At 36.2% G+C, this 17,292-nt stretch overlaps 2 protein-coding genes across 2 annotated transcripts; one reads left to right on the forward strand and one right to left on the reverse strand.

Moving 5' to 3' along the window:
* Positions 1–15,153: 15,153 nt before the first annotated feature.
* LOC149235969 (high mobility group B protein 15-like) lies at positions 15,154–16,422 on the reverse strand. The gene is made up of 4 exons (XM_089368730.1): positions 16,377–16,422; positions 16,122–16,226; positions 15,552–15,955; positions 15,154–15,423 (listed from the first exon to the last, which is right to left on the reverse strand). Exons 1-4 carry the CDS (start codon positions 16,420–16,422, stop codon positions 15,154–15,156), a joined length of 825 nt encoding a protein of 274 aa, XP_089224856.1.
* LOC149235970 (uncharacterized) lies at positions 16,421–17,044 on the forward strand. Its single transcript, XM_089368731.1, has one exon. It carries the CDS (start codon positions 16,421–16,423, stop codon positions 16,946–16,948), a length of 528 nt encoding a protein of 175 aa, XP_089224857.1. The 3' UTR covers positions 16,949–17,044.
* Positions 17,045–17,292: the final 248 nt, after the last annotated feature.

A 17,292-nucleotide genomic window follows, 5' to 3' on the forward strand; every position in this document is an offset into this window, starting at 1 on the left:
TTGAACCACTAATTTTTTTTTTTTTTTTAAATTTGTTGTTGTAAAGATATTTTTTTAACAAATTATTTTAAATTAAATTAGATATAAACATTCATATAAAAATGAACACAAAAAAAAATCCCATATCCATTGAAAAGGTGAAATGGAGTCATGAATTGGATTCTTAAAAACTATGAAAGGAACAAATCCCTTTTAATAACCTAAAAATTGATGTCATAAAAGTCTCTCATAATAAATTGGAGTTAAACTTCATTATCATACAAATTTTATTGTAATTAAAAAAAAATATTATAATTTTTTTTCAATGTTAAATAAATTTAAAATATAAAATAATATTGGTTTATTTATTTATTTAAATTAAAAAATGTTAATAATTTAGTTATGTTAAATAAATTTAAAATATTAAGCATTTTTATTGAGTAAAGTTGAAAAGGCAAACATATAAAATTATTAACTCCATTATAACAAATTCTTATATTGGAAATTAAGTACATTAGTAATTTAAAATTTTAGCTTAAAAGGTTTTATGTGTCTTGTGAGATCCCTAAAGACAATTAGAAAATATATTATATTTAAATTGAATGTTTTTTTTGGTGGAAGAAAAAAGGTATGAATTAAATATCTCGCATGTGACAAAACTAAAGGCATTGAAAAATAACAAGCAGCAGAGATCTTAAGTTATAAGAGTCTGATTCTTATATTTGATATTAAGTAGAGATCTTAAGTTATAAGAGTCTGATTCTTATATTTGATATTAAATATTTTTCCAAGTCAAGTTCAAGCATGTTTACCTAAAAATGCATTTTAAATTGTTATTTTTATTTTAAAAATTGAAACTAAAATGACGCAATGAATTATGAAAGTTGGCATTAAAGAGGGTATTGTGTGACAAATTCGCCATATGTAGCCAAACATGATACAAGCCATAAAAATGGAATGAATTAATATGACAACCCTCGCAATTTTTGTGTTTTTTTATTTATTTTTGGTTATCTTCGTGTTTTCACTAAGTTATATGTGCGACTTTCCTTCTTCAATATTTGGTTATTATTAGGGGAATTTTGAGGTCTAAAATGGGCCTCCTAAGGAAATTAAAAAATAATAGCGAAAAAATAAAAATATTATTTTTTTCAATTTGTATTTCAACTTATCTCTCTATGGGTTTACTAAAATTTCGAGCGACAACATTCTTTGGATGTAGCACTTGATTCCTCATCCAAGGAGTACCTATGTTGGATACTTATGATGAACCCTGCTACACGAAAAATGAGAAATACATGAAAAAACATGATTGCATTCACATTTAAATTGTTTCAAAAACCAATATATTTGAATTAATCTCTGTCACCCATATAATTTTTGTTGAAGATAATAGAAACAAAAAATTATCTTTTATATTATTTTGTTAATTTTAGAAAAGAGTTTAACACTACATTAAGAATTAAACTATCAAAAAACACTATAAAAATATGTATCCCAAATAAACCACTTAAAATTGTGATTAGGCTTTACAAAAAAGTTAGTGTTAAGATGAAATGCAATAACTAATTGTTAATAATCATTAATGGAGCTTAAATTAAGTGTTCAGGAAAAATGATTGTTATTCTTCCCAAAATAATATATTCAACTCTTAAAAAATAGATCATAATAATAACTTTAAATCTTGTTATTGAATAACCTTATACCCTAAACATTTTAAAGTTATAAAACTTACAAAATAAAATTTTGAAAATAATTATCTTAATTATTCTATATGTCTATGAAACCTAAACCTCCAAATTTTTCTAAGAATAAAATTTGTTCAAAATACAAAAATGATTTATAACATACTTTTAATTAAATGCAGCATTTTTTTACCCATTCCCTTCATTGAAGTACGATCTACTTTCATAGAGTTCAAAGACATGATTATATATTCCTAAAGCATAAATTGTTCAAATTAATGACCGGGCCTTATGGCTCAGGGAAGGTGACAAAAACACCAAGTTTTTTCACAAGTTTGCAAATAGACGAAGGCAGGTGAACACGATATGGGAGATTAAGAATGAATCTAGCAAATCTGTTTTTTCCCAGGAGGATATATCCCGAGAAGCGGTCAATTTTTTTAAAAAGGCATATAGCAGAGAAAAAGGTAGTGATATAGCCGACATCCTATGGGGCATAGAGTTGTACCCTTATATGTTTGATGAGGAACAAAATGCCGCTCTTTTCTCTGAGGTATATGAGGATGAACTATTAACAACGATGAAATCATTTCAGAAAGATAAATGCCCGGGGCCGGATGGCTGGTCAATTGACTTTTTTATCCACTTCTTTGATTTGTTTAAGAATGACATTCTAAACATGGTTGAGGAATCAAGATTAAGCGGCAAAATCAGTCATCGTATTACCTCCACTTATATCGCCCTGATCCCTAAAAAGGCGCTCTCTACATCTCTCTCAGATTATCGCCCAATCTCTTTATGTAATGTCCTGTATAAGACTATATCAAAGATTATAGCAATGCGGATGAGAAATGTCTTATCTCAGCATTTGACTCCAGAACAACATGGCTTTCTCAAAGACAGGAACATATTAGAAGCGGTTGCTCTCACACAGGAATCTCTACATTCTATACATCTCAGGAATATGGAAGCTGCTATTCTAAAAATCGATCTAAAAAGGGCGTATGACAGTGTTGACTGGGGCTTCATCCGATGTCTCCTTGCAAGGATTGGAATAGACAACAGATGTTCGAGATGGATCATGGCATGTGTGGAAGAGGTTAACTACGCAGTATTGATCAATGGCATTCCTACGCCTTTTTTTAAAGCTGCCAGAGGACTTAGGCAAGGATGTTCCTTGTCACCTCTGCTTTTCATCCTTGTAATGGACTCTCTCAGCCTCCACATCAAGAGGGCGATACAACAAAATATCTGTCAACCCCTTCCATTATGCAGAGGGATATCCATATCCCACAATTTTTTTGTTGATGACATTCTCATCACTGCTCTGCTATGTAGAACAACCTGGATTTGCCTTCATAAGATCCTGGGAAGATTTCAATGCGCCACTGGTATGAATATTAATGAAGGGAAATCTTCCTTTTATGTTCAAGACATAAACGAGAATCTTATCACTTTCCTGTCTCGTTTATTCAACATCAAAGCAAACCCTCTCCAAAATGGATTTAAATACCTGGGCTTTAATCTGAAAGCTATTGGGTATCGGGTGGCGGACTGGTCTTGGGTAGCTGATCTTTTTTATAAAAAAATTGCTGCATGGGAGCACACATATCTATCAAAAGGCGGCCGCTTAATTCTGACCCAAACTGTTCTTGCTCAAACAATGATTTATTGGGCTCATCTGTTCCATATTCCATCCGCAATTATAAAAAATATGAACATGATAATTGCTGGCTTTATATGGGGATGTAAAAAAGACCATTTCAAATATCATCTTACAAAACTATCTGCTTTATCTCGGCCTAAACATATGGGAGGATGGGGCATTTTAGATTTATCAAAATTCAGGAAGGCGCTCTTATGTAAATCTATGTGGCAAGCAGTCATGGGGAACTCGCTGTGGAGCTCGGCCATACGAGCCAAATACATGAATAATAGGGACATGAATTTTTGGATCAGGGCTAATCATATTGGGACCCCACACGGATCCGCAATTTGGAGAGGGTTCAGGAAACTTGAACCATTCTTCAGGCAAAACCTCATTTGGAAATTCCAGACAGGTGCAAGAATTATGATCGGACAGGATGAATTTGCTGGAGGTGCTGGGAAAATTCATATTACCCCATGTTTGCTGAAAGAGCTCCACAGCCGTGGTATTTTCTTTTGGGCCAGCGCTATTAATAAATGGGAAGGAGCTGTCCCTAATTGGAAAACAACAAAAGATTTACAGCTTTGGGGCGATCTGGAGAATCAATGGAATAATGTCATATTATCACTGTGTGCGCATGGCATTTATCGGTCTGCTGGCAAGGATGCTCTTATATGGAAAGGCCTGGCAGATCCTCGGCTGTCCAGGTAAAACATATATATCAGCTACTTCTATCCTTGGAGTCTGATAATTCCGGAGAAGTTTTCCCCCTTGCCTTCTGGAAAACAGGATGTCCTATGAAGATTATTATTTTTGCATGGCTGGTGTTCCACAACAGGAACCTCTCGTGGGAAAATTTGCAAAAAAGAAACTGGCATGGGCCTGCAATCTGCCTCCTTTGTAGGAGTGACTCTGAAAACAATGCACATCTATTTCTCACATGCTCTCAGGCACGGTCTATCTGGGCAAATTTAGCGGCACATTTTGGTTTCACACTCGACTCATGCTCCTCCATTCCTGAAGCTTTTAAGAGATGGAGCACCATGCAAAAAAGATGGAGGCCTGTCCCTTTGTTGACCATTTGGGCCATATGGAAATGGAGAAATGGCAGACTCTTTGATGCAAAAACGGAACCCAATATGTTTGTGGTTACATCAATCATAACTCTATACAACGCCCTGGATATGTCTGGACAAATCAGGAACTGCAAAAGGATAAAAAATACAACAATTAACAACAGGCATGGGAGTGATAGAAGTCATTCGACAACGATGACCATGGTTCCTCCATGTGCCGTTTTTGATGGGGCAACACAACGGGGAAGCAACGCATGTGGTGTTTTCATCAAGACAACAGAAGAACAGTCCTTCGAAATCCATTGGAATGCTGGATAGGGATCCAACAACAGGGCTGAGGCGGTGGCATTGGCAGGACTTCTTTCCTTCTGCACTTTCCTTGACATTCCGAAATTAAATATTTTCGGAGACTCTAAGTTGATTATTGATCATGTTCTGTCAAAGCATAGAATAGAAAACACTCATCTCGCTGGATGGCTGGATAGAATAGCAGACTTATGGAGCAGCAAGAAGAGCTATTCTATCTCACACACTGTCAGAGCTAATAACAGGGAGGCTGATGCATTATCCAAAAAAGGCCTAACTTCCCCTCAGGGCGTATGGAGGATGCAGATTAAAATGGCAAACAACTGCTTCCAGATCCAGGATTTTTGTCTCCCTAACATATAACTCACATCTATGTTTTTTGTTCTCATGTTTTGTCTTTACTTATGCTAGGATCTTACATCGGTACGATACACAACAAAAGGTATGAACATATACTTATCTGCTGGCAGGGAATACATTTTCGTTTTATACAGTTGAAGATCATATGCTTCCTATCTCCATCAAAATTTTGTATATAAACAAGACATACTTCATAAACTTCCGCCATACTTATAGTTGTGAAAAAGCCACACAGCTGTCTATGTAAAGGCATTTTGATGATTATATAATATCAATATAAAGCTTTTTTCATGCTGAAAAAATTAGTAATGATAAGTTCAGAAAAAGTTGAGATACATATTGAAAGTAAAACAAGTGCTATATGGTAGTTTATACATGTTTTTTTTTTTTTTTTTTAGTGAAATTATTTGATTATTGTGATATATTAAAAGAATTAGTAACTAAATTTTGTAAATATAGTTGTAAAATGTATTTTTGAGGTAGGATTGTTTTTAATCTATTTCACGTTGTTGAAAATTATCATTTAATATACATCTTAACTTAAAAAATTAAGAAATAATACAATGTGTTATTTATAAATAGCTACTTATAATATATAGTTTGTTTTGGAAATTATTTGAAATATTAAATGTTATAACTATATTAAGTAAATATAAAATGGTAAACATACTTAGTGACGATAAACATATAAATTTAAAAATATAAAGAAATTATTTATTAGAGAGATTACAAAATTATTAGACATTTTTCATGTTAATTATAATAGTAAAATTTTTAATTAATATAAAAATATTTTGCAACCTTTTAACAAAGAAATGTATCAATTACCTAATTATGTGATGTCTCACTCACTTAATTATGAAATGCAATAAAACAAAAACAAAATTTGATGCGACCCATGTACTCTTGGGTTGAATAATTATGGAATGCAATAAAAACCAAAACAAAATCTGATGTGACCCATGTACTCTTTGCCCATTATTTGACGCATTGGACAATAACATTTCCAAATTGACAACCAATCCCATAATAGATAAATGCCAATAAAATAATTGCAATTTTTTTTTAAAGAGTCACATTGTTAAATTGAAAAATATTTCTCATATTTGACTGAATTAATAGACGCTGAACGAATATCCAATGCATAATGCTATAATAACACGTTTAAATCAATAATATTATAATATTAAATATTACATTTTGTTGGAGTTGCAAGATAAGATTTGAAATGGAATGAATAATTGTTCACCAAAAGTTGAATATTATACTATAAAGAACATTTTAATCATAATTTGGGCTATCTTTCCAATAATATTAATATTTTATTTTAAATTTAGATTTATAAAGTGAAAGTGATCAAATTTTTTAAGGTGTATTTTTATTTTTATTTTTAAATTCTGTTTCATATATTAATTTTTTCCTATTAATTGATAAAAAAATTGTTAATTTTGCATTGCTCTATGTTATTACAATTACTTTGACCTAATTTTTAATTTGAATTAGCAAGAAAAATAATTTTTCAGTAAACAATAACAATTATAGATAGAACAGTAAATGCCAATGAGCAATAAGAGACAACAAGAGACATAAAGATTTGGTCAAAGACCAGAGAAAAACCCCACAAGGGGAGAACCCTTTCAAATTCTTCTTCTTATTAGATTGTCATAAAATGTTCAACAGAGAGTACAATAATCCAATTTCAACAATGAGTCAAAATCAATGTTTGACTAACCAAAGAGACAAACCAATATCCAATTAATGACGAGCCTCAAAAGTCAACTCTGGTCAATTGTGAAAGTCTACAGTTTCTGTCCAAGTCAATAACAGTCAAAGTGTGCCCTAACTAGTCAAACTCATCTGTCAAATGTGTCCTCCAAGAGCTCGATCAATAGTCCATGAACTTGGGTTCAAACACTGGTCAAAGTCAGATTAAAATAGTCCAAGAAAACCAAGTCAAACTCAGCCAAATGAGAGAGAAATTCTGCAGTCAAAGTTTGCAATTATGCCTGCGGCCAACGCATGTTAAAGTGCCTAGAATGCCTCAAATTTTGTGCCAAAAATGCAACATAACCAACCAAAGATATTCCCAAGAGATCAAAGTCAAAGTCAGCCCAAAACACCATGGTCAACACTGGTCAAAATGTTGGTAAACTTAGATTTTCAGCCTCCTACAATTCGTCCTTCTTCCTACTCGCACATGTGAAGAGATCCCTACAATTTGTACGAACCAATGAGAAGAGGAGAGAAAATATGAATGTGTTGATGAGTGTGTCCAAATGAGGTTGATGTGACATGTATTTATAGGCATTGGAGGAGGGCTAATTAGCCTCTTAGGCCGACCTTAACTTTTGTGCCATTGTGGGCTTCTTCATAAAAAATACACTTTTCCTTAACCAAATTGAGTGCTTCCAGGGGAAATTTTGGGTTTTTCTGAAAGAGGAAAAATGTCCAATGGAAGGAATTTGTCTCTGAGCTGCCAAATTAACAAAAAAAGCACATTAAGAAATTTGATTCCATAGATTTAGTATTTAAGATTTAAGATGATTCTATGCTCTTATATATATATATATATATATATATATATATATATATATATATATATATATATATATATATATATGTATATATGTATATATGTATATGGATTTTTATTTTTATTTTTTTTGTTATTATTTAATCTTCCTCATACTCTTAAATGGAAACCCTTCAACTCCTAAGCTCAAATGAAATATTCAGTATGGTTCACATGTAACTTATCACCCCACCCCCTTCCTCATGGCTTACATGTAACTTGCCACCCCACCCTTCTTTTTTCACATGGTTGACATGTAACTTCTGATATCATCCTCTAATATTCAAATGAGAATGAGGTATTGCTCATGGTGCAAAAGTATTCCAATTAACAATTAACTCACTAGAGATTAAACACATTATAAATGAAACTTCTACCTCAAATATAATTATTTATTTTTCCAACCACCCTCCCTAAATCCAATTACTAAATATCTATTACTTTTAAAATCTCATATATCATCTTAAAATAAATACATATATTACACATTCCATTCATAACAAAATACACAATAATTGGTCAATCCTATCCTCTCCACAATTTCAAAAGAGCCGTTTGGTTTCTTTGAAGGAAGACAAATCCATGAGGCAATAGGAGTCACGACTCAGAAAGGTCTACACAATATCAAAACGATGAACCTCAAGGGGGAAGTGGTTAAAATATATCTGTCCAAATCCTACGAAAAAGTACGATGGATATATCTAAGGCTTCTCCTCACACATGTGGGGTTCTATTTGGACTTTATTACATGGGTAGTGAGTTGCATACAAACTGTCTCTTTTGCGGTGTTGATCAATGGATCAAATTCTCCCTTCTTCCATGCTGATAAAGGCCTACGTTAGGGATGCCCACTTTCCCCTTTGTTGCTTATAATAGTGGCAGAAGGTCTTAGTTGCCTTCTAGTGAGTCAAAACAATGAGGAGAATTCCATGGATGCATGGTGGCAAGGACGTTGGCTATCACTTATCTCCTGCTTGTGGATGATATACTTGTTTTCTACAATGGATCCCCTAGAAAGGTTGATACGCTGATGGGGATTATCACCCTATTTGGAAAATCCACAAGCATGTTAATCAATTTTAGAAAATCCCCCTTCCTTTTCCTAAATCTGGAGGAAGCTGAGCTCTGTCAAATATCACCATTTCTTCCTTTTGAATCCAGACCAATGGATGAGAGACTCAAATACTTGGGTTTTCACTTCAAGCCAAATAATCACTGCAAGGAGCATTGGTTGTGGTTGGGATTGAGAAGATAATAAAAAGTTGGAGCCACAAGTGGCTATTTACGGTAGGTCACCTGGCCCTAGTAAAGTTTGTCCTAGAAGTTATCCCTGTTTATTGGATTTCCCTCACTTGGATACCCAAATGTGTGCTGTAAAAAACCAAAAGACTTTGCTTTAATTTCCTCTAGTCCAGGAACAAGGAGTAAGGTGTGCTACTGTGGGTCTGATGGGAGAAGATATAACATCCAAAATTGATATGAGGATGGGGTCTAAAAACCATTTTCATGTTCTCCAAGGCATTGGCAGCAAAGTGTGGGTGGAGATTGATCTCCACCCAAAGCTTGTGGACCTTAGTAGTAATTTAAAAATATATTACACCAATTCCCCTGGAAAATTGGATTCACAGGGAGGACAAGCCAAGGGAAAATATGTCAGTTATATGGAGATCGGTACTAAATACATTTGATCTAATTAGAAGGGGTCTTTCTTAGAAGGTGGGAAGAGGAAATATGTAAGAATTGGAAAATACTTATGATCGGGCAGTGATCATGGTCATGTGTTCCCTCAACCCTTAGTGGAATTTTTGCATGACAGGGGGTTCATAAAGTTGTTTCATATCACTAACTGAACCACCACCATAATATGGAGCCAAGGTTGTAGCTTTGCTAAAGCACTGGGTATAACAGAGGATTATTAGGAAATATGGAAGCACTATATCAATGCTCTTTTGACTGGGCATAGGAAGATCACTTAAAGGGATGGATAATTATTCTAGTACATCTTTCCTCTAGGCATATACACAACCAAGCTAGGATATGACTTTATAAATGCACTCATAATGACAAAAGATCCTAAGTGGTGGTGGAAGATTGTATGGAAGTCTTGATACCCCCAAAGACAAAAATTTTCAGGTGGTGTATAATTGAGAATAAGGCCCCAACCTGGGATGTCCTACAAGGACTAGGATGGTGTGTTCATTGTAAGCCTTCTGATGAATCAATCTCAAATCTCTTTCTTGCTTGCATTTTCTTCCAACAAGTATGGTCTGCTTGCAGGATTGCAGAAGGTTAAATAGGATAGTGGGAAGGTCAAAATGTGGAGGATGCTTCACAGGGTTGGATCTCAAATCCATTGTCCCAAGTATTTAAAGCTCCCCCTTTGATCATCTATTAAGGGATGTGGTTAGCTAGGAATTAGGGCATTTTTCAGGATAAGCCTATTATCCCCATGAACGTAGCAGCTGAAGCAATGGCACTATTAAGCCACTTTCTGCAGGATAATGATGTTTGGCGAGTTAGAACCATAGAAGTGGAAAATCCGAATCGTTCAAAACCATGGGCCTTTTTTGATGGGGCCTCCATTGATTCTAGTTAGAAAAGTGGAGATGGTTTCATCCTCAACATCATTGTGAATCACTCTTTTCATGTCTCATTGGATTCTGGGCTTGGATTAAATAACCAAGTTGAGCTGCAAGATTGCAAAAATATGATTTTGTTTGCCTTAGAAAACAAATGTTCAAATCTACAATTTTTTGGGGATTCTATGTTGGTGGCAAATTAGATAAACAACACACGTCATGTTTAAATATCTCTCTTGCTCCTATTTTTAATGTCGCCTTGAGATTAAAAGACTCATTTTATTCTTTCACATGCCACCATCTCTATAGGGAATGAAATCAAGTTGTAGACAAACTCTCGAAGGATGGATTGATTCTTGATCAAGGAACATGGCAGGTTTCAGAATAAAGGGAGGGCTGCAACTATGCATATTACCATAGACCATTTGTGAACCCTATCTTACAGGCTGAGAAGGGACCCTAGTCATCATCATATATATGGATACAATTTAAGTTTGTTGTTTTGGTTTATAGAAGAGAGGAGGGGCAGCAACAATGTAATTACCATAGACCTTTTAGGGACCCTCTTTTTCACGACAACATGGGACCCTAGTGCAGAGAAAATTTTAAGGATGGAAATTTATCACAAGGATTAGAAATATTGGCAAATCTCACTAATCCATAATATGAAAACTATAAAATGCTTGGTGATATTTTAGTAAAAATATTCAAACGTCTAATGATTTTATATAGTCGCTATAAAATTTTGCCGATTTTTAAGGTAAACTACTTTTTTTCTTATAAAATTTGGGCGAATCATTTTTAGAAAATAATGGGAATTGGCGATTTTTTTTTGGAAGAAAACATGGAAAATTAGCTCATTTGTGAATATTAGCCCCTAAAATTATCCTTGCCCTATTGATTAGCATATTTATAAATACACTTTCAACTATGTATGTTTCTTTTGCACTCTTAATTTTTGCTATATATATGACATTAAATGAAGCTTCAATATTCGAGATAACAACTTCAAGATAGACTCTTTAGAATCCTTGTGTGTCTTATTAGTCCCTGCCATCTGGCAATGGCCAGGGACTATAGTAATCGAAAACGATGTAGTTAACATTAGTTCACCTGTTTGCTCGCGCCTGTTTATCGAGTATAAACAAAGTTTTTTAGTCCATAGTGATTTATGGTCTTATTTGGCCTCTTCTTGAGGCAGAGGCACTGAAATCATATATTATCTTGCATTTGTCTGGTTCTTTCTTGTTCATTTTTCGGAGCTGTTGATTAATGCTAACATTAATCTAGCAGTATGAAATGCTAGCTCCCGGATATTGTTTATGCGGGACTGATGGGCTTTCTTTGAAGTTGCCAGCAACAATGTCTCTGAAATTGCCACTGTTGCAATGTGTCACTCTGCATGTTGCTGTGGTGTCTACAGAACAGATGCTCTGCATGTTGTTGTGGTGTCTACGGAACACATTCTCTACATGCTGCTGTGGTGTCTACAGAACAAATGTTACTGAGGGGAGAACCGAAGGGTAGGGAGGAGACATGAGATCACTAGTTGAATACCAAGAACCAGGAATAGAAATAGATACATGAGATTGCTGTGGATAAAAATAGATACATGACATTGCTGGTTGAATACCAGGAATAAAAACAGAGACAAAAGATTGCTAGTTGAATACCCGGAACCATGATGTTCTTTAGCAATTCAGCAACCTTGGACACCAGACCGCTGGAGGCAAAAGAATCCCTGCACAACCTGCAAAAAATATACAATCTACAGAAAGCAGGAGGGCGGAATGGAAATGCCGAGAAGAATCATTGGATGCATGGGAGGATGCACATGCCTGTAGGGATCAGGACGCAGAAGAGCACTAATGGCAGGGATACCTTTGACCCATAGGATCTCCCACCGAACAAGATCTTCCAGAAAAAACGAAGCATTGGGAGGGTGTAGTAACCCGAACCTCAAATCTACACAGGTGAACTAGTTCTTAGTATACTAGGACGCTTGAGAGACAAAAGCCGAAGAAGGAACACCACTTTGATCTGCCAGTTGACGCCTATTCCAAGAATGCTCGATCGATATGGAACGTATCAATCTGTACCCCCGTCGCTGTCACGAGCACCTAACATTTGTTACCCATTCCATGGAGCGGGAGCGAGGGAAATGCGTGCACTTGGAAATTTTCTGCCTGGGCGTAGAACGATGCATTATCTGAGGCAGACTGCGAGCGGATCAAATCCACCCAACCACAGAGAAATTTCTAAGCATTGAATCACGCTATATCCATGCTATATCACCATTTTAACCCTTCTCGGGTTTCAATCTTCCTGCTCGGGTTTCAATCAACCACAGAGAAATTTCTAAGCATGGAGTGAGGGAAACGCGGTGCACCTGGAACTTTTCCGCCTGGGCGTAGAACGACACTTTGCACATCCCTACGCATTATTAGAGGCAGACTGCGAGTGGATCAAATCCACCCAACGACAGAGAAATTTCTAAGCATTGGAAGGCAGACTGCGAGCGGATCAAATCCACCCAACGACAGAGAAATTTCTAAGCATTGACGCAGAGCGATAGTCCGCCTTCCCCGAGAGCATCCTTCTGCGATTTTCACGTTTTCTGATGATAGTGGGGGTTCTGTAACTGTATGCAAGCATATCTTGAATCATGCTATATCCACGCTATATCGCCATTTTAACCCTTCTCAGGTTTCAATCTTCCTGCTCGGGTTTCAATCTGCCATATCCACGCTATATCGCCATTTTAACCCTTCTCGGGTTTCAATCTTCTTGCTCGGGTTTCAATCTGCCTGCTCACAGATGTTAGCCTGATGCAACCTTAGGTGGCCTACTTTAGAGCTTGCATGCTATGTTAAAGAGACAGAGGTGTAAGCTTGCATGTTATGCTATGGAGAGAGAGGTGTTAGGCACATGGCTCTCATGTAGGGCTCACAAGGTGGATAAATGTTATGATTTTCATTTTTATTTTTATTGAAATCGATTTATTTTCTTATCTTTATTTTAAATTTGAAATTTCAGGGTGCATTGTCGTTTCTTAGTTGATCGAGTTTAAAAGCTGCAAGGGATTTCATCATATGCCACAGTTTCCTCTCTGGTGTGTCTTGCATCTGATCAGGTATTTTTGCGAAACTAATCGATTTGCGTTTGCCCGTTTCATTGAATTTTAGCCCATTTTCATGAAATTTCATCTCATTTCTCCACTCGTGAGTACTAGTTTTATGTCAATTAAAGCATTCTATAGTGAATTTGGAAGAACCCAATTTAGAATTTTGTATATAGAGGGATGAATCTCTGAAGGAATTTGTTGGGATATGATGCAATTTCAGAAAAATGATTACTGTCCTAGCTGAGAAATTGGTCAGATTGTTCCATGCAGGATTACTTGGTATGTTTAGTCCTTTTTTATATCAAAATTATGATTCTTTGTAGTCCATTAGGTGGAGAGAAACCCAATTACAAAAATGGGTGGTGGTCGAGACCACAGGGATTGCATTTCTGATTCATCGGACGAGACAATTTCAAGTAAGTAGTGCTTGCATTCAATAGTTAATTTCATGTTTAATAATTCTAATTTATCCACTGTCTTTCTGTGAGCGACTTTGATCCTTTGGTTGCCGAGAGGTGGTTTTGGGTTGTTAGTGAAAGCATGGGTGCCTAATAAGCATGGAGTAATGCTTCATCCTGGAGCTTCACCAGCTCCAAATTTGTATAAATTAGCACAGGCTCATCAAAACCCGGGTCTGGCATGCACCTTTGAGGCTATGAAGCTCATAAGTTGATGCCTATGGATATATCCTCAAGGTTCACAACCTCGAAGGTGAATATCAGACATGGGTTTGGGTTGGATTGTGCAAATTCAATGCACCCAATGCACTTTTACAAAGACAAACATGAAGAGTTGATGCATCACACCTTGAATAAGCCCATGTCCTTGATATAAGGGTAGGCTTTCTTTGACAAGTAGTTTTGGGCTAAATTGGAAGCTAATTCATGTGGTGGTGCTACTGCATAATTTTTAGTTTGATTTTCAGCTGGCTTTATCAACTCTGTGGTTATTAGGCAGTAGCAATTTTCTGGCAGTTTCTTGGGTACTGAGCCAGTTAGGAACTTTTTGTCATTCTGGTTCATCCAACTATGATTTTGGTCAGAGTGGTTCCAGTGAACTGGGACACTCCAAATAACATCTTCCAATCAAGGGCGAGGAGATTAGTTCGTCTTTGCCTTCCTTGAACAGAAGTCAGGCCCTACCCATGTTGTGTATTGCCTAGGTCTTTTTTGTAGAATATGGAACCCTTAGAAAGACCAAGGGTTTTGTCTATTGGGGCGTTTACATGGCTGAACTTCATTAAATGTCACAAATGGGGTTCTCGAATCTAAACCCCTTTTGTGTGCATAACGGTAGGCAAGATTACAGGACTTTGAATCCAGAAATAACTCGAAAAAAAATCGTTAATATAGGTCATACTACTTGGTACAAAACACCATAGGTTCTAGATCTCTGACAGGCCTGGCGGTTGTTTGTTGTGAAATTTTGCGAAAAACAAGCAAAATTACTGTTTTCTTTCCTATGTATTTATGGACAGATGATCAAGTGTCACTTGTGAGATGTGCAAGTGGAACTTGCTGAGTCAATCTCACTTCTGTTGAATTGTGAGTTCAAGGCAGACTCAGAAGAGCTGGCTTCGCTTGGTTTTCTCAAAGAGCAGGGTTGACTCAGATTGGAAGAGTCTGGTATCACAGAGAGCAGGGTGTTTTCATCTATTTTAAACTCCCTGATTTCTTGTTCAACATCTGACCATTTTCCTCAGATTGGATTTGGGATGTCTCTGAAGCTGCTGCTTCCATTCTGTTAAGTGTTTCAGTATGTTTGCTAGCAGCCACCTACATCTGTTAGTATTATTATTGTAATATTTCTGGCTTGCTCCCAAGCCTAGTACTTCAATTTTAGGTGCATATGTTGTTGGTTATTTAACAGGTCAGAATTATTATCCAGTGCTTGATTTGAACGTTCATTTGTTGTAAGTGGCACTCCTCGGTCTTGAGTCTGCACTTCGGTATGATTTTCGAGCCCTTGATTTGAGCCTTCATTTCTAGAAACTAATATTCCCTTGTCCTGGGAAAGCACTTTTTGTCTCTCTCTATATTCTTCCATTTCACTTTTGTACCTTTCTTTATCCTTCAATCCAAGCTCCTGGTAAACCTGCATCTATCAGAGATTGTCAGCACAACATACTGAGAAAGACAAAACTCATTTTATTTTTAGTTTGTTACCGGCAACAATGAAGACTAACTAAATAGCCACAAAAACGAAATTCACTTGTATCTTACAGCTTTCACTTCATCAGTCAGTTTATTCCACGAGTCTCCAATCATTTTGTTGATCTCCCTATCCTTGCCCGGATGCAATGCTTTCAATTTTGTATGTTGCTCAGCAAAGAAAAAATTGTAACCACTCCTATTTGGCTTAGGATGGTCGGGATCCCTCTTTTTCATTTCATCCTTCCTCCTACGACGTCGACGAGGAGGAACCCCTGAAGCTGTATCCCCATTATCAGAATTGTTCGTGCAACTAGGTGCTTGCAAAAATTGTTCTCCAGAAAACCCTGCCGGCATCTCATACAAAACCCCTCTTAATTTCTCCGAACCAACCATCACAGTGATAAGATAAGCATTCTCAAATTTCCCATCAATAACTCCAGTCATGGGATGACCCATGGATGACATAGGATCAACTGCCAATAAAGAAAAAGGAAGGATATCTTAGCAGATATCACCAAGTCAAGGATCAAGCATAGTTAATCTAACAAGCATACCTAACAAATTGCAAGATCAAGTTATCAAGTCAGAGAGCACTTCAAATTCTGTTGAAGAATGATGGTGCTGAGGTCAGGTGGAAACCTCTCTTTCTTTTCTTAAGCGGAGGTTTAGCTTCAACAGAGGGTGTAATGGCAGGTTCATTAATATTCTTCGAGTGAGACACAGGACTTGGAGCAGGCAAAGCAGCTGAAAAATACAACAGAAAATATTAGGATACCTTCAGCACATGTGGTAGGCAACAAGAGGACATGAGAAACAGAGCTGAATCTATAATCACTAGAGCTATTCTCAGTATTGTTTGTTTCTGTTATGCTTGTCAGATTAGATTGCAGTTACTAGTGCTTTTGTTTTTCTGCTGTTGTGTTTTAATCGAGATGGCCATGTTTCGTAACAGGTACTTGCCTCTTCCATATGGAGTGCTGGAGATCATTGCAGCAATGGCGTTTTTTGTAGAGTATCTCCTGTTTAACTTTCATTCTACAAGCCATGCTGGTCTTGAAGGCCGCTATCACCAAATTCTAGTGCTACTTGTGGGTCTCTGTATTATTTCAGCAGTATTGGCAGCAACATTTCCCAAGAGCTTTGTGGTAGATTTATTAGGTGGCATTACATTTACATTGCAGGGTATTTGGTTTTATCAGGTTGCATTTACTTTGTATGGCCCTATGATGCCAACTGGTTGCGGCATCAAGGATCATGAAATAGCATGTGAGTCCAGAGAATTTGAAATGAGAGGACAACTCTTGGAAAATTTTCAACTTGGTGCTATAGTGTTATTAGTACTAACGATGGTCTTATTTCAATTTGGATTTGCGGCATCTCGTTGTGGCCATCCAAGTTTATATCACTCCAAAAATGAATCACAAGACAAAAGGTTCAATCAAAACGGTATGGATTTACATATTTAAACCTTCAGAATCTCGTCTTGGGGGCTAACCTGCTCAAAGATGAATCTCTGATGTCAGGTTTGTAAAAGGCCATCCATGCATATGCCATTCCCCAAGAAATAGTATTTGAATTTTATTTCAACCAGCTGAACTCAGCTGTGAGGGTTATACCTGTTTGTATAAGGTTAATGCCTGGGATACCTCATTCATTCTTTTCATCAGCAAATTCAAAATTTTCAACTGCAGATATTGTAATTACTGGAGGTGAGTGCTAATGCTAATGTGCCTGCTTGAATTTTAAGCCTTTTGTGTTGGATTGTTCAATTATCAATTAACCATTAATGTGTATCGAGGTTATCTGTGTG

The sequence above is a fragment of the Pinus tabuliformis genome, chromosome 8 (genome assembly GCF_031772625.1).
Source record: "Pinus tabuliformis cultivar Carrire ecotype Pingquan chromosome 8, CPIR1, whole genome shotgun sequence".
Taxonomy (NCBI): domain Eukaryota; kingdom Viridiplantae; phylum Streptophyta; class Pinopsida; order Pinales; family Pinaceae; genus Pinus; species Pinus tabuliformis.